Here is an 18,346-nt window from a genome sequence, read left to right as displayed (position 1 = left end):
TGCTTGTCCATGTCATTAACGGTATTTCTAAGTTTTACAGTTGTGACTTAATATCAGACAATAATGGTGGGTAATTTAGTTGAAACTATTGATCGAGGTCCTTGGGGATATGTATCCCAAGATATTTTATCGAGGTCTGCTCCCATTTGAAGGGAAATGAGTGTTCCAAGGCCGATATTTTATCATTGGGGACATTTATGTCCAATGACGTACATTTCGAATAGTTAATTTTGAAATTGGACAGTTGACCAAACCTGTCCAGTAGGGAAATCGGTGCAGGGAAGGCTTTACTAGGATCAGTTAGGAAGAGTAGCATGTCGTCCGCAAAGGCAACTACGTGACCTTATTAACAGTTAGACCCTTGATTGAAGTGTCTTGTCGAATGGCCTGAATGAGGGCTTCCAAGCAGAGAATAAAAAGTGTAGGCGATAGGGGGCCACCATGTCTGGTTTCATTGCAAATTTCAAAGCATGGGGAGAATACTCCATTTACCTTAACTTTAGCATAAGGGGATGAGTATAATGACATTATTGCGGCAATAAATTGAGAAGAGAAACCATATTTGTAAAGCGCTAGTTCCATGAAGCTCCAGTCGATTTGGTCATAAGCCTTCTCAGCATCGGTACTGAGCAAGGATAATTTGGATTTGCTTTTGGCAGAGTATTCTACTGCTTGGATAACCCTGAAGGTGCTGTCTACATTCTCTCCCTCCAACAAAGCCTGTTTGTTCAGGGGATATCAAAGAGGAAAGCAACAATGATATCCTAGTAGCTAAAATCTTGGCCCATATTTTGGTATCTGAGTTTAATAAAGATAAAGGTCTGAAGCTGGAGGTAAGCTCTTGATCTTTTCCCGGTTTGGAAGGACTACTATGTGTGCCTCCACTGCTTGCTTAGTCATGGGCTGGCCAGTAAGCTAGTGGTAAAATATTGTACTACTAGTCTTGGTCCTAATACGTGAAAGAATTTCTTATAGTACACTATTGGGAAGCCGTCCGGTCCCGGGCTTTTGCCTAGCGGGATGCTCTTTGTTACCTATGAATAGTCCCTGGCCCTATCTTATATGAAGGATAGCCTTATGCCTATCCCATGCATGCTTAAACCCCTTCACTGTATTTGCAGCTACCACTTCTGCAGGAAGGCTATTCCATTCATCCACTACTCTCTCAGTAAAGTAATACTTCCTTATATTACTTTTAAACCTTTGCCCCTCTAATTTAAAACTGTGTCCTCTTGTGGTAGTTTTTCTTCTATTAAATATGCTCTCCTCTTTTACCGAGTTGATTCCCTTTATGTATTTAAAAGTTTCTATCATATCCCCTCTGTCTCTTCTTTCTTCCAAGCTATACATGTTAAGGTCCTTTAACCTTTCCTGGTAAGTTTTATCCTGCAATCCATGTACTAGTTTAGTAGCTCTTCTCTGAACTCTCACTTCTGTGTCCCTAAAGCTTAAAAGACCGCAAATGATGTCCCTAGGGTTTTCAGATTGCGGCGGTTTAGGACAGAGTGCTCTGTTCACGCGCTCGATAACAACGGCTCCTGCACGCTCGGACCCCAGTAGCATGGCAAAACGTTTGCCCATAACTAGGAACAGGACTTCTTGTTCAGATGGTTCCTGAAGACCATTTATCCTTCTATTCCGCCTACAGCTTCTGTTTTCCTGGTCTTCCAGGAGTAGTAGGGAGTTGACGATAGCAGTCCTATAACTTTTCATGGAATCTCTTACTGCTGCATTGAATGTAAGTATATCTTGTTGTGTCCCTTCTAGCGCTTCCACCCTCTTTCAAATATGGCGTACATCGGCCTTTATACTAGCGAGATCCGCAGCTAGTGGGACTAATGCTTTGTGCAGAGTGCGCTCCATGCAGCGTTTGGTGAGGACCGGGGAAACGCTCACCTCTTCTCGTTGTTCCACTGCACTGTCCTCTTCAGAGTCATCGCTTTGTTGTTCATTTAGCGGGCTTAGCGGCGCCATCTTGGGTGGACGTGCCGGCAGTGGCGCGGCCTGTCTCCGGAGGTATTTCTCCATATGTGGCTCCGACCTGCTGGGTTTTGGAGTTCCAGAGGGTTTTTAAGCCTTTTCTTTTGCCTGAGGTCTCACCATAATGTCGGTATAGTGCTGAGAAACAGGCTTTAGGGAGCTTGCCGGTGGGAGAGCTCACTCAAGCAGCCACCATCTAGCACGGTCAGGCTCCACCCCTGTATTGGTTCATTTTGATGGTATGGCCACAGGGTGAAATCTGCAGTAAAACCACAGCATTAATATACCAAAATCCACAGACAATTTTAGCGGATTTTGCTGCTGAGGATTTCTGCCTAATACATGACAGATTTTCACCATGTGTGGCCTTACCCTTACAATGGTTTGAAGATCTATCTAGTTAAAGGGATTCTGTCATGAGATTTTACCCCTATAACCTAAACATGCTCATGTCCGGAGTAATAATAAGAATCCTAAGCTGGCATTATTAAACTTCACTGTGGCTCTATTTGCACAAAAAAACAGGTTTTTATAACCTGTCAATCACTCACTTAAGGTGCCCAAGGGGAGGTCCGTTAATACAGGGTGCCCGGCCGCACCCCTCGCTGTCCGGTGCCCAGCGCCACCTTCCCTAGCTCAGCGCCGCCTCCGCAATCCTACCCGTCTCTCTGCCAGATCCCGCGCCTGCGCACTAGGCTCAGCCTGATGTGCCGCGGACTTCTGGCAGCGGCTTCGCTGAGCGAAGTGCGCATGCGCCGGCTGATGCGCATGCGCACTTCGCTCATGAGCATATGTTTAGGTTATAGGGGTAAAATCTCATGACAGAATTCCTTTAACCACATTTTAAGCCACACTTCAATAGTTCTGTGGGTGTTGTGGATCAAGTACTTGAAAGGTACGCCATGCCAGGGCCTTAAAGGGATTGTCCAGGAGAAGAAAAACAGGGCTGCTTTCTTCCAAAAACTGCACTACTCCTGTCCACAGTTTGTGTGTGATTTTGCAGTTCTGCCCCACTGACTCCAATGGAGCCGAGCTGCAATACCAGGTGCAACCCATGGACTGTGGTGGTGATTTTTTGGGAAGAAAGCAGCCAAGCTACCCCCTGCCGCTTGGTTGACAACGTTGAACATCTTGCCAGGCTCTGACAATTTTTTGCCAGCACAGCTGCTCCGAGTACCAGAAGCCGCAACTATGCAGGCACCGCTGCCTGGACTTGAGCTTGTCAAGTACTATTGGGAACTGAACATTTATGTCACACTGCTTAGTGCGTACTTGTGCGAGTGGTTAGTATTTATTAAGAAATACTAAAGGTGTTTTCCAGGCCCCTGATATTGGTAACCGATCTTTAGGGTAGGTCACCAATGTCCAAACGGTGGGCTATTGACGCCCTGTACCTCCACTGATTATCTGTTCCCTGGAGCCTCTGGTGCCAGAACTAGCATAGTTCCGTTCAGCACCTACTGATCAGATATTGAAGACCTATTTTGTGGAAAAGTCATCGATTTCGGAAGCCTGAAAGAAGAATTATCATTAATAGCTTTGGCTTATAGGGACCATTTCCCAGTGTGCACTCTGTAATCTCTATATTTGCAGCACACTAAAGCGAGTGTACTCTGACTCAATACTGTATCAGGCGACAAATGCGATTGCTCTGCCCAGTTGTGTAGTAGATTTTCAGGGCTACAGCACAAGCCCGTGAACTTTATTACATGTCATCATTCTCAGGATGACAGCTGGAAGTGACAATGTGTAGGACAGGTCCAGGGCTGCTGATACATTCTGTCCATTTGCTGGTAGGAGCTTCCCGAGAAGTAGCTGTGTACAACCGCTCCAAGGCTACTCCGCATGCCCTGAAGATGTTCTACGCTTCCTACAAGCGCTGATACGATGTGGCAGAAATGTGAAGTGCTGCACATGCATGCCTATGCGCTCTTCAATAATTCCAGCCACCAGAGAGGCCGCAGCTTTCTGCCGCACTGCGCAGCGGCAGCCACCGCTGTTAGATTGCAGTGGTGGCCATATCCCCTGACAACAAGCATTCAGAGTGGAGCGGCACTTTGGATGACACAAGTAAGTAAGTGGCATGTAATGACAATTTAAGCATTAAGGAGCCACTTAAGGAGATGAGACAACACATTTAACAGCTCATTTGCATATTAATTAAAACACTTTTTCTACAGAATGAAGTACCAGATCACAAAATAAAAGATATCACTACATTCAGCTGAGCTGGTCCTAAAGGGTGAAGACTGCCAGATTTTCTGTCAAATGATAACTAACGCGGATTCCCATGAATATGCTTAAAAATCACAATGGTCTTGGCGGCAGACCGCACTGTGTAATAGCGATCTGCCGCCAGCACACAACTGCCCTGCATGGGGACGAGCGATGGCATAGCGATCGCTCCTCCTCATACCACAGAGGCCATCGCTGCATGTAATAGCAGCGGTGTCCTCTGCTAGCTATCTGATGACTGCCAGGGGCGGAACACTTCCCTCCCAATAATCGTCTGCGGTAGTGATTAGCGTAGCGAGCTTCAGATGTTACATCAAGTCGCTTCATTCATAACTTTCAGTTACTACTGTACGGAGATCTGTCTCCATCCAGTAGTAGAATGTATGGCCTCTGATGAGCCAAAGTAATTTATTCGCAAAGTCGCGCGTGACTTCATTGATTAACTTCGATAATTGATTTTTAAAGTGGAAAACCACTTTAAAACTTGAAACTGAATTATACTTGGGTTCCGAGGTACCAGTTGGAACTAAAGCCAAAGTTTGGTTTCAAGTTTTAAAGTGGTTTTCCTACACATATGTCTTGGCAAAGTTTGGTTTCAAGTTTTAAAATTATTTTCACACATCTATCTTGGCAGTGCAGGGATTATTATATATTTTGGCAGTGCAAGGGTTACTGTACATATATAGAATTGTCTGAGACCTCAGAAGTGAATTCATTAGATTAATCGCCCAGCGCTAATTAGAGCATATAGTTGGCTTAACATAATTTTTAGGCTACTTTCACAATAGCAGCAAGAAACTCCGGCAGGCTGTTCCTGCAAGTGGACAGCCTGTCTTATCCGTGCTGCCGCTAGTGCGCGCGTGCACCCGGACTACCGCTCCGGCCCTATTGACTACAATGGAGGCGGGCTGGAATTCCAGCGGCAGCAGTGCAAACATGCCGAGAGGTGGCCAGAATAAAACTATGACATATCGTACTTTTCTTCTGGCCGCCTCTCTGCATGTTTGCTGTGCTGCCGCCGGAACTCCGGCCCGCCCCTATTATAGTCAATGGGGTCGGAGTGGTAGTCTGGTGCACTAGCGGCAGCACGGATCCGACGGGCTGTTCACCAGCCGGAACTGCCATCTGGAGTTCCTTGCCGCTAGTGTGAAACTAAAATTATTTTCATTGGCCGCGAAGCATTGGAACGACAACTGCGGGGAACGGAATGGTGGGTTTTAGTTTAGTGTTTTGCACCATTTTGAGCCTTTATTTAAAGTTTAACATTTTATATTTTAATTCTAATTTTATCTCCAAAATCTCTTTTGCTGCTGCTGAGATTGAATCGCCTGAGCTGTGAAGTTAGCTATTAAAACTGCTGTACAATGTTTCATTTATCTGTAAAAGCTAATATTTTATTGCATTTTAATCTATATAATTAAATGTAGAATTCTAGTCCTAAGAAGCTCTGCAACAGTTATGCAAACCGGTGCAATAAATTATTGCGGAACAGTTAAGCTGCATGCAAGTTACCATAGATCTTTTTGAGAGGTGCTAAATATCCAAACCATTAGTTTCATGCCAACATCTTTCTCATTCACAATAGTTGAGACCATGACTTATAAATCTTTTTCATCAGGCGGTATTACCCTTGCAGAGCAAAACTAACATCAAGCAAACCACAGTGAGTGGAAGTCAGTAAAGGTCGAAGAGGCAATGAAATTATTACAGATTTCACAATGAACACTAATGGACTTCTTTTAATGTGATTAGTTGTAAATGTCCCCGACCTTGTTGACAAGGGGTCATATTTAGTATGTTAATTTCTCTTTCACTCTTTGAATAAAAAAAAATCTTTTCAGAAAGTCCTGTATTTGCATAATTAAGATTTGATCTAGGAAAAGTTTTCATCTACGTTTATGGACAGTTGTATGAAAGGACTTATTAGAACATGAAAATTATCTACAGAACTTGACCTTATTAGCTTTTATGGGCTTTGAATTGTTGTTTGGTTAATTCATTGTCAAGTGTTGCTGCCTCTTTCTGCCCAGTTATGGCTGAAGCCTTGGACTGACCTCAGAAGGCAACTATTTAATGTACAGTAAGTGAAGATTATAAGAATAAAAACTCTTCAATATATTATTATTATTATTATTATTTTTATTTTTTCTGTGGTGGTTGGTGTTCAAATAAATGCTGTACTTGTACTGTCTTCTGTTGGATCAGCTTTTTAATGGCAGGTCCATGTTTTTTGTATCCCATTTTGCTGCTGTTGGATCTAGTCGTCTTTTACTGTGTAATTGTCCAAATGCCATATATACACGAGGTCCAGTTCATACCGAGTTTTTTTTCCACTGACTTTGGCACGTTTCCACCGCAAAACAGCATCCCATTCGTTTAAGTGGGAAGCAACACTTGCTGGGGCGAAATCCATGCAGAAAATCCCATTGGAATAAATGATAAGTGTAAAAAAAAATTAAAAATGCTCCATATCATGAACAATGTCTCTGGGTGTCTGCTGTGTAAAACAGCAGGCACCCTGCAGCTACACTGCCCACCAAGCTTTTGAGCTGGCACCATCTTTAAAGTGTGGTCTTTCGTCATACATGTATGGTGAAGATTCTTAAGGAGTCTCAGCTTCCCTCTGCCAATGCCCCCCTATGTGTAACTAACCTACTGTATTTTAATTAGTTGTTTTTTTGTTTGTTTTTTGTGCCAGTAGTCCTCTCATGTAGTAAGAGTCCTTACCTGTGTCATTTGCTCTAAGTGCTGAATGATGCTGTTACATTGGTGGCCCGTGTCTGCCCTCCTAGTCCAGCACAGGTTCTGCATCACTGGCTTTGCAGCTGCTGTAGGTCCAGTGGTCTAGACCTGTTGGTCCTCTGCTGCCCTTCTGCAGCAGGTCCAGCCACTGGAGTCCCATGTTTCTCCTTCGTGTAGGCTTCAGCCTGCCTCCTGCCAGTGAAGGCCTCTCCGGCCTGCCTCTAAAGCGTGTGCACCCTCCCACTGGCTGCTAAAGGGTCAGTGCATTCACCCTAATTTTTTTCCAGCCTGTGGCTAGTCATCCCTGGGTATTAAAGGCACCTTTCCCTTAAAGGAAATGTGTCACCAAAAATGTTATCTACCAGTTAAAACCAGATAGTGAGACACACCTTTTTTTTTCTAATCCGTTTTCATTCTATGAATACAGGTTTATTTATTCTATTTCCTGAACATTGTTATGGGGGCTGCCATCTTGTCTGAGCTGTGCTTAACAACATTTAGAAAGCATTAAGAAAATTGCTTTATGGCAGCCATAGGGGCCATAGACACAGTTGTCTGGAGCTGACCCTATTGACTTCCAGGGGAGAGTTTTCTAGGCATGCTCTGTGACCTGTGCAGAGGTCATTGTACAAGTAAATAATAGTTAAGCTCTGACAATGACATATTGTGAATAGTGGATCCTGTCTGATATATACACACAGGTGATATCATTACAGGCAGGATTAGACTAACAGATAAGCAGGTAACTGCAGTAAAGTGATCTGTACAGACCAAGAAGTAGCGCCAATTATAATACCTATTGACCATTATGAAAAACTGCCAAATTTTATGTTTTTTGTTTAAATATAGTGTGACACAGTAAGGGGTTGTGTTTGGCAAGGCAGGTATTTTCCTCCCAGCATGTGCGGCTGGGCTGGTTTCCAGCCAGATGAGGTCAAATACAGGACCGGAGTTTAAGTGCCATTCCGGGTTTTGGCAGCACCTGGCTGTCCTTAAATAGGCACCTGGGCTTAGCAGAGAGGTCTCTGTTTTTGGGATCTGAAGCTTTGTGCTGTCCTGGAAGGCAGAGAACCGCATGCTGGGGAAACGGGCCCCCTAAAGCCTGGTGTGGACTACTGGAGGCAGAACTGCCAGCAAGGAGACTTGTGTTATTTGAACTTTCCACATTGTGTGTGAATTAACACCAAGACTTGCAAAGTTATGTGCTGTTTTGTGCAGTTGCCTCAAGTGTGAGTAAACACTGATGTTTTGAGTTAAGAACTTGTATTTTGTCTCTGTACTTCGCCCGCTTACCCTATCTACCAGAGCGAAACCCCACAATAGATATTAAAATAGAAAATTAAAAATAACCACTAAAAATTTGTTAAAAATGTTAAACCTAAAAACATGATTTAAACATTAGGTCATTTTCTGATGACACGTTCCATTTAATGGAGTGTGCCTGAGCAATAGATGTTTTTAACGTGCTAGTCCCTGCAAAAGTGTTCTGTTTCATTTGTCTGCTTGCGTACCGACCTTTGCCCGATTCCTAACTGTAACCCTCTGCTGCCTGACCTGTGCCTGATTACTATATTGACCCTTTGCTGACTGCCCTGATCTCAGACTTGTGTAATTGATTTGCACAAACTCCGCAAGCCCTGACTTTGGCCTCTTAAGAACCACGGGTTTTCCTGATCCCTTAGTGCCCTGCATCGGTGTCTCTATTACTTGTGGGTCTGCTGTCAACCACATCAGGACTACTCCAGGAGGTAGCAGTCTGGTAGCTCCCCTGTAGCTAAATCCATATCCGTGTTTAGGGTTTAAAGGGTGAATACCAGGGGATTGCCAGGAAAAGACCCTTAGGTTTAGCCCAAGGTCAAACCGGTTGGTTGACACAATGGTCCCACACCACTGATCGTCACAGCTACAACCCTGCTCCTCTCCTTTTCCATCAGTCTTAACAGTAAGTGTACAGTATGCCTGTGCCTAGCACTTACTATTCAACGCTGTTCTCTATCTTCCCAGTGCACAGTAACTACGCAGGGATGGTGCTGGGAAGATAGAGAACAACACTGCAGTGGACAGTAAATGCTAAACATAGGCATACATTGTCGGTTGCACACTACAGATATTGATGATCTATCCTTTGGATAGGTTAACAGCATCTTACAGGCAAGGGTCTAACATGTAGGACCGCTGACAATTACCTGTTTGAGAAGGCAGCGGCGCTCACAGTAGCCTTCCCGCAGTCCAGTGACGTCACAACTATAGGTCACTTAGGCTACTTTCACACTTGCGTTGTTCTTTTCCGGCATAGAGTTCCGTCACAGGGGCTCTATACCGGAAAAGAACTGATCAGGTATGTCCCCATGCATTCTGAATGGAGAGTAATCCGTTCAGTTTGCATCAGGATGTCTTCAGTTCAGTCGTTTTGACTGATCAGGCAAAAGAGAAAACCGTAGCATGCTACGGTTTTATCTCCGGCTAAAAAAACTGAAGACTTGCCTGAATGCCGGATCAGGCATTTTTTCCCATAGGAATGTATTAGTGCCGGATCCGGCATTCAGAATACCGGAATGCCGGATCCGTCCTTCCGGTATGCGCATGCGCAGACTGAAAAAAAGGTGAAAAAATAAATGCCGGATCCGTTTTTGCCGGATGACACCGGAAAGACGGATCCGGCATTTCAATGCATTTTTTCGACTGATCAGGCATTTTTAAGACTGATCAGGATCCTGATCAGTCTTACTAATGCCATCAGTTAGCATACATTTTGCCTGATCCGGCAGGCAGTTCCGGCGACGGAACTGCTTGCCGGATCTCTCTGCCGCAAGTGTGAAAGTAGCCTTAGCCTATAGGAATGCCTAAGATACAGAATTCAACCCCTTTAAAGTCTAATATAGTTTCAATTCTCTCTAATGTCATGGGCTTCATTTCTCCAACAATAAGAGCAGATCTCAAAAATCTGAATAGTTAAAAACTTTACCTTACTTTATCTTTGGAAAAGATCATTTTAAAGGAGTATGTACATTTATGGCATATCCACAGGGTATTTCATGAATGTCCAATAAGTGCCCCAATATTCCAGTTTTACCTCCTTTGTTATTAAGTATACGGTGCTAACTTTGGATAGCAGTATGCTCTATTTCTTATTTGTAATATTAACATAGTTGCTGGTAGAGTTTTTGACCTAAATGGCTTTCTTTCTCTTGTGAAGTTTCAGAAGTAATATTTATTTTTTTGGCGGCGTACTGTATATTTCTGTAGTCAGAGCACTTGCCGTACATCCTTTACTGTAGCTACAAATATATGCATGTTCAAATATTCTAGTGCGGACGTCAAGTGTTTAATACAACTACGCAGTAATTGGCAATATGTATGACCATTTCCTTCTGGAATAAAACCAGCCGTCGTCGGAATATGGTTTTGCTCATTATTGTGCTTTAGATGCACAACCGTAAATTTAGCTTACTGTCATTTGGCATGTTAATGATGCTTTAGTTTTTATTACATTCTATCGTATTTGTCTCTATTACTAGCAAAACAAATGTTTTATTTGCTTTGTAATGTATACTACGTATTGATCATGTCCAAGACAAGCTTTTAATACTTTTATTGCTGGATGTACAGTTATTCAGCACAAATCCGTGTAGTATTGGGGAAATGCTTTTAATACTACACATGCTGTATTCTGCAAACCGATATCTAACCATTTTTACAGACTCTTAACGTGGTACGTTACCAGCACTGGTAGTTCCTTATTTTTTTCCAATAGCTGTGAGCTATTTTTATCAATGACTTAGAGTATGATAAATAAAAGGCCTTCATGATCGTTGTATTGGCACTACCACAGTGGAAATGTGCTTTATCATTGTGAGAGTACATCTTTGTATTTATGTGTGGAAGTGACTATTGAATTTTTTTTTTTTTTTTTTTATAGTAACATAGTACATAAGGCCGAAAAAAGACATTTGTCCATCCAGTTCGGCCTGTTATCCTGCAAGTTGATCCAGAGGAAGGCAAAAAAAAAAAAAATGTGAGGTAGAAGCCAATTTTCCCCACTTTAGGGGAATAAAAAATTCCTTCCCGACTCCAATTAGGCAATCAGAATAACTCTCTGGATCAACGACCCCTCTCTAGTAGCTATAGCCTGTAATATTATTACACTCCAGAAATACATCCAGGCCCCTCCTGAATTCCTTTATTGTACTCACCATCACCACCTCCTCAGGCAGAGAGTTCCATAGTCTCACTGCTCTTACCGTAAAGAACCCTTTTCTATGTTTGTGTACAAACCTTCTTTCCTCCAGACGCAGAGGATGTCCCCTCGTCACAGTCACAGTTCTGGGGATAAATAGATGATGGGATAGATCTCTGTACTGCCCCCTGATATATTTATACATATTAATTAGATCTCCCCTCAGTCGTCTTTTTTCTACAGTGAATAACCCTAATTTTGATAATCTTTCAGGTACTGTAGTTGCCCCATTCCAGTTATTACTTTACTTGCCCTCCTCTGGATCCTCTCCAGCTCTGCTATGTCTGACTTGTTTACAGGAGCCCAGAACTGTACACAGTACTCCATGTGTGGTCTGACTAGTGATTTGTAAAGTGGTAGGACTATGTTCTTATCACGGGCATCTATGCCCCTTCTGATGCAACCCATTGGGGGTTTGGGGTTTAGGGGGTTTAGAGATGATAAAAATCCTTTTGCAGTTGAATTCATTAAAATGAGTCTGTCAGCAGTTTCGACTGTGCTAAACTGGTGACAGCACTTGGGGGAGCAGGAAAACACACTTTTTGTGGATCTTTAGTTATCAGGAGTAGCAGGAATATAAACTTTTATTCTGCCATCTTCTGATCCTGCAAGTCCCCCGGAGGCAAAGCTTCTCTGTGAAGTGTTCTCTGCATTGCACTGCAGTATTAGGCTACTTTCACACTAGCGTTCGGGGCTCCGCTTGTGAGCTCCGTTTGAAGGCTCTCACAAGCGGCCCCGAACTGATCCGTCCAGTCCTAATGCATTCTGAGTGGAGGCGGATCCGCTCAGAATGCATCAGTCTGGCACCGTTTGTCCTCCGCTCCGCTCAGCAGGCGGACACCTGAACGCTGCTTGCAGCGTTCGGGTGTCCACCTGGCCGTGCGGAGGCAAACGGATCCTCCAGACTTACAATGTAAGTCAATGTGGACGGATCCGTTTGAAGATGACACAGTATGGCTCAATTTTCAAACTGATCCGTCCCCCATTGACTTTCAATGTAAAGTCAAAACGGATCCGTTTGCATTATCATGAACAAAAAAAAAATATATAATTTTTTTGGTCATGGTAATGCAAACGGATCCGTTCTGAACGGATCTAAGCGTTTGCATTATAGGAGCGGATCCGTCTGTGCAGATACCAGACGGACCCGCTCTGAACGCAAGTGTGAAAGTAGCCTTAGCTGTAGCATCCAGCCAGGAGAACACTACATCTATCACTCAAAGCAAAAGGAAGGTGCTGTGAAATAGCTCAATGCAAAGGGCACTTCAGAGTGAGACCCTGCATCCTGTGTAAATCCAGGAGCAGTTCCTGGCAGAATAAAAACTCATATTCACAGTTCTCCTGCTAATAGATTAGCAGAAAATGAAAAAAGAACACCTGGAAAACGTAATGTGATTGAGCTAAGATTGGCAAAGTATAGACTGTTAGAGGTGCTTGGTCAATAATCAAACAGCCAAGTTGGTGCGTGCTTTATTTTAGGTTGAGGTATATGTTGAGACAGGGTCCCATTAATACTGGGGGACATCTCTCCTTACTGTGATAGAGGCTGGTAATAGTCATACAGATGCTGGATATCCTCCTGTGGTATGTCATTCCAAGCTCTTTCAACTTAGACCCATAGTTGAGCCAATATGGTCTTTGGCTGCTGTGCATGGGAGATCCGTTGCCTCGTTAAGTCCCGAGATTTGTTATCGTAAACAACCATATCATAAGAAACACATGCCCTGAATTCCTGTTTTTCCTGTTTTATTCTTGATAGTTTGGCTGGGTCACAAATACATTGCTGAGTAGGATATACAGTTTAGGTGGTGGATATTGATTAAACTATTGTGCGGTGATTACCAGTCTGCTATTTCTCACAGTCTGTAATGTTCTGTTCTAGATTTTATTAAAGCACAAAGTTCACGTACAGTTTGTCCATTTAACATGACATCCATACAGTTTATTTAGAAAGCAAAATGACCATCAATTGTAAGTGATCCAAACTGAGACATCTAACCATAGATCACTGTAGTATAATCATAAAGGCAGAGAAATATAACCCTTTAGTGACCAGCCTGTTTTGGATCTTAATGACTGAAAGGATTTGGACCTTTCTGGACCTCTAAGACAACCTTGGTTTGAGACACTGACGTCAGGAGAGATGTTTCTCAGTTGCTAATAACAGACACACAAGTATTACTGAGAAACTCTCTAACTTTATTCTGCTATAGCTTGGCCTTATATAGGCAGTAGAAAAGTTTGCATAACAACAGCGTTAAACCAATCATAAAGATAAACATTGGTGCTCACACACATACTACCGGAACATCCTTTTATGGTATGTAATACGTCACATATAAGAATGTACGCAGTTGTGCCGAATGACCCTGAATGAAACAAGAACGTTTGTTATAGTTCTGGGAGATTCCCAGAATCTGTCCTGAGACAGATAAGTGAACCTAACTCACAGCGGGGGGGGAAAGGATGTGAGATATTATAACAATTCTGTACATGTAAGAGAAGACAAGATGGAGTCACATTTCCCTTCACTGACCAAGTGTTTTTCTTCCTTTTTTCATAATCACCTTCTGAGAACTTGTTTGTGGATATGATTTCCACTGACTTTTGCATAAAAACCTATGTTTTTTTTTTTGTTGCACCTTAGAATCTCTTATCTGTGAGAATCCGATAATGTTGTGGTTGAGAGGTTTTTGTACCGTATTAGTCTTCAGGATCATTCTGTTGCATTAGTGGTGTGACTCTCTCTTCTTTTGTTCCATCAGGTGTCTGATAAGTCTGTGGAAGCATTCGCAGAACACTGTTCCGAGCTGGAATATGTTGGATTCATGGGCTGCTCTGTTACATCTAGAGGAGTTATCCGCCTTACCAGTGTAAGTAAATATGTCACAGAAAATGTGTTTTTGGGCGGTACTATCTCTCCTTGGGGAGAGAGCTTCTTAATGGGAGTGAGGGAACTTATAGGCCATACATGCCCCTCTGTAATTCTGGGAAGAAGGGAATGTAAATGAGCTCTTAACAAGCTCTGCCTCTAATGCTGCCGGATGTAAGGCAGATATCCTATAAGTAAATGTTCGACCCTTTAAATAGTCCTTGAGACATGACTTGGATATTAAATAAGCCAGCACCCCATCTGTAGACGCTGTGTCGGGGTGATTGCCCCTCATCAGTGCAGAGCAAAGAGTACTGGCTTAATTGGCCGAGAGGCCTAAGTCAGGATTTGGGGGGTACTATGACTTATTGGGGAGAGAGTGCCTTAGTCGGCCTGACGAGACTTATACATGCTCCTCTGGAATTCTGGGAAAAATGGGATGCAAATGAGCTCTTAACGAACTCTGCCTCTAATGCCACCAGATGTAAGGTAGCCATCCTATAAGTCAATGTGTTCTGAGAGTTTTAACCCCTTCACTGATTAGCCCAAGCTGGATTCATTCATGCAGAACAGAACAATATGTGGCTGCAGAGATGGACCTCTTATGAGGGCTTTATCTCAGGCTGAATGCAGCTACAGTTGCGATCTTGGTTTTGTTTTAAATCAGTACTCTGGTCGCAGTCTAGCCTGAATTAGAGCGAGGTGAAGATCCTGAGTAGGGATGAGCGAATCGACTTCGGATGAAACATTCGAAGTCGATTCGCATAAAACTTTGTTCTAATACTGTACGGAGCAGTTATTGCTTCGCGAAGTCTCGCGAGATTTTGGGTAATAACTTCATAAATCTATTTCTACTGTAAAAATTTTTTTTACTGAACTCTGGTTCGGTTCCAAGTGGTACCAAACCGAACCAGAGTTCTGGAAATGTTTTTTTTTTTTTACAGTACAGATTAATTTATGAAGTTATTACCCGAAGTCTCGCGAGACTTCGCAAGGCAATACCTTCGGATCATCGGAGTCAATACATTCTAATACTGTACAGAGCTCCTGCTCCTTACAGTATTGGAACGAAGTTTTATGCGAATAGACGTTGGATGTTTTATCTGAAGTCGATTCGCTCATCCCTAATCCTGAGTATCAATAGTGCCCGTATTACTGTGTCGTGGACGACGCAGGTTACTGCAATCTGTCTGTATGAAGCACACGTTTACATTATGTTTCTTTAGTAGAACTGTCTTATTTTCCTTTTCAGCTTAAAAAGCTTTCTAGCCTGGACTTGCGGCACATCAATGAGCTGGATAATGAGACGGTGATGGAGATTGTAAAGAAGTGCCGGAACCTCACATCCCTGAATCTCTGCCTGAATAGGAATATTGATGACAGGTAGCCATGGCATGCATGGAGCTGATTCATTGTACAGCTGTGTACAAATCGTTACACATTTTATTCGCCAGTGACGGTAGAAATTAATGAGAAAGGCCATCAGTGCAGCAGTGATCACTGACGCTAGCTGGTAGTCTATTCTTAAAGTGAATTTGTCATCTCACAATACCCCCTAAAGTACTGTAATGGATGGATAGCTGGGAAGGACACTGATTTACAATATGTAATTTTTAGCTTTCTACTTGTTTGCATTCCCCCACAGTAAGCACGCAAGTCATCTTGTGTGCTGTATGCTAATGCATAAAGAGGGCTCCTAGGTGCTTCAGCGGACAAACAGTGGGGTACTGCAATTAAGTAGAAAGGTGAAAATGTACATATTTTCTATTTTTTGAATAATCCAGTCATTATAATAGTTATATAATCTGCCCTATAATCGGTACATAAACTTTACTTAAATGGATTCTCCAGGATTTGGAGATTTATGACCTATCCACAGGAAAGGTCGTCAATATGAGATCGGCAAGGTTCTGACTCCTGGCATCCCCATCGATCAGCCATATTAAGAGGCCCCGTCACTACGTGAGTGCGTAGGCCTTTTCCCACGTCAGTGATGTCACAGTACGTACATCTGTCACAGGAACTTGCAAATGGGGCTGAGCTGCAGTACCAAGCACAACCACTATCCCATGGACTGAGCTGTGCTTGGTAAGCTGATCATTGGGGGTGTTGGACCCTGCCAATCTCTTATTGATAACCTATCCTGAGAATAGGCCATCAATATGAAAGAGAACCCCTTTAAAGGCAACTTGAATCAGAATGATCTGCTTGTATGTTTCAGATGATCACATTGTCTACTGAGAGTCTTGTTGCTGGAAATGTGACACAACATGCTGATGGCGTGTTTAGATGAGTAGATATCATATTTTGCTAAGCCGATGCCAGACCAGCATTCTTAGGCAAAAAATTATTGTGTATAAATGTGTTCACATGAGACTGCTCACTTGCTTAAAGGATAACTGTCATATTTTTTTTTTTTTTGGGAGTATTGTATTGTGGGGATTAATATCTCCTTGGTGGCCCTATATCAACTTTTCACTGTGTATTCAATTACCCCTTAATTCCACAGTTTTGTTCCCTGTACTGCCTACTTTTACCTGTGCTTAAAATAGTGTTGCTGGGCATGGTCCGTCTATCTGTTGAAGGACGGAGCATGCAGCGTGCAAGGTCACATTACTGACAGACAGGGACTGTAAGTAAATGATTAAAGCCAGGTCCTCCCCAGCAGCTGATAACAGTGCCTGGGCTGTGTGCACTTCTCCCTGTCCCTGCGCTTGGCAGATGCTCCCTCACTCAGCAGAGCTGGAGGATGCAGTGTTGAAGCAGCGCACAACAGGGAAGGGAGATCTGCCATCTGCTCAGTGTATACATGAAAGCAACATGTGGTAAGAGGACCCCTTTGTGCTGCAGGAGATTAACCCTTTAGGGGGGAGGGCTCTGGTTACTGACACTTTTGGGGGGCTATTGTTACTGGCTAGTGAGGGCAGGCGGGGTTAGCCTCAGGGTGAGGGCAGTGGCGGCCATCTTAACTGAATAGTGAAATTGGGGTAAGTCAGTCTAATAGTAACTGATTCTGGAATATCATGTTATTAGTAACTACATATGTGAAAATTGAAATTAGGGTCTAAATGTGACAGTTATCCTTTAAGGCCTCATGCACATATCCATATTACAGTCCTGAAACCGCAGATCTGCAAAATATGTGCACCTTCCGTTTGCGATCCACATGTTTTTTTCCACACCCGTCATTAGAATTGACTATTCTGCTCCTCAACATCACCAAGAATAGGACATTTTCTATTACTTGCCGAATGGATATTCAGATGTGACAGCTCAGGCATGACATCCTTGTGCTGTCTGTGTTTTTTTACTTTTTGCGGACCCATAGAAATTAATGGGTCCATGAGCAATCCTCCAAAAATGCGGATCAGACGCGGATGCAAAATTACGGTTGTGTGCGTGAGGCCTAATCGAGGATCATTCACTGTATTTAGACAGCAGCGATTTTATAAAACATGCCTGTTTTCTTTTTGTTTTGTTTTTTACCTCGTTCAGTCGTTACATACATTTACACTACATGATTATCATCCAATGTGAGTCGACAGCGCTCGAGTCGTCTGAATGTGCCACTAGCAATGAGCTCCATAGACCTTTTCCTAGAATGTCGTGCCTGATTGTCAGTGACAGAAGATTATGTGGAGTGCCAAAGGGGTTTATTGAGTTTAAAAAAATGTTTTAGTCCAAAGACACACGACTGATGAAATGCAGGTTTGCAGTTGCTGATTTTCAAGTGACAAATCCGCAGTATTGTTCAGTACCAGCAAAGTGATGAGAATTTCAGAATTCTTCCCCACATGCTGCGTAAAAAAAAAAAAAGCAGCAAAGCAGCCGCAGTATGGTGTTTTTCGGATCCGCAGCATGTCAATTTGTACAGTAAACTTTTATTGTGGTTTTCACTCTTCTCAATGGAGAGGGTGAAATTTGCTTGCTTTTCCAAAGCTAAAACCGCTACTTGTGCGTGTTTTTTTTCCCAGTGTAATACAGTAAAAACTGCAGCTAATTTTTCCACTAGATTTTCCGTCACATGTCCCTGGCCTTAAATTTGGGACTACTTGTTGGTCCTGACTGTAAATGTGGTGTTATTTCCCAAAATGTCTAATGATGATCTCTATTATGGATATGGGGCATGGCCCTGCCCAGAATCATAGCACCCTGCTTCTAAATCCACCCTCTCTCCCTGGTGCTCGTGCTGGAGGCCCACCCTTCTAGCTACTTTCCTGCTTTACGGTTGGGGCACGCAACATTTGACTTGACTTCAGCACTTTTTGTAATGTGCTCCT

At 43.1% G+C, this 18,346-nt stretch overlaps 1 protein-coding gene across 1 annotated transcript in view; it reads left to right on the top strand.

Moving 5' to 3' along the window:
* FBXL17 (F-box and leucine rich repeat protein 17) overlaps positions 1–18,346 on the top strand; it is an 854,796-nt gene that overhangs the window by 239,966 nt on the left and 596,484 nt on the right. Inside the window, exons 5-6 of the mRNA XM_040421606.1 lie at positions 13,960–14,067; positions 15,319–15,449. Coding sequence (XP_040277540.1) covers positions 13,960–14,067; positions 15,319–15,449 — 239 coding nt within the window. The remainder of the gene's footprint in view (positions 1–13,959; positions 14,068–15,318; positions 15,450–18,346) is intronic.

This window comes from Bufo bufo, chromosome 2 (assembly GCF_905171765.1).
Source record: "Bufo bufo chromosome 2, aBufBuf1.1, whole genome shotgun sequence".
NCBI lineage: Eukaryota > Metazoa > Chordata > Amphibia > Anura > Bufonidae > Bufo > Bufo bufo.
The sequence above is the reverse complement of the archived record's forward strand: the minus strand, read 5'-3'. Positions and strand labels throughout refer to the sequence as shown.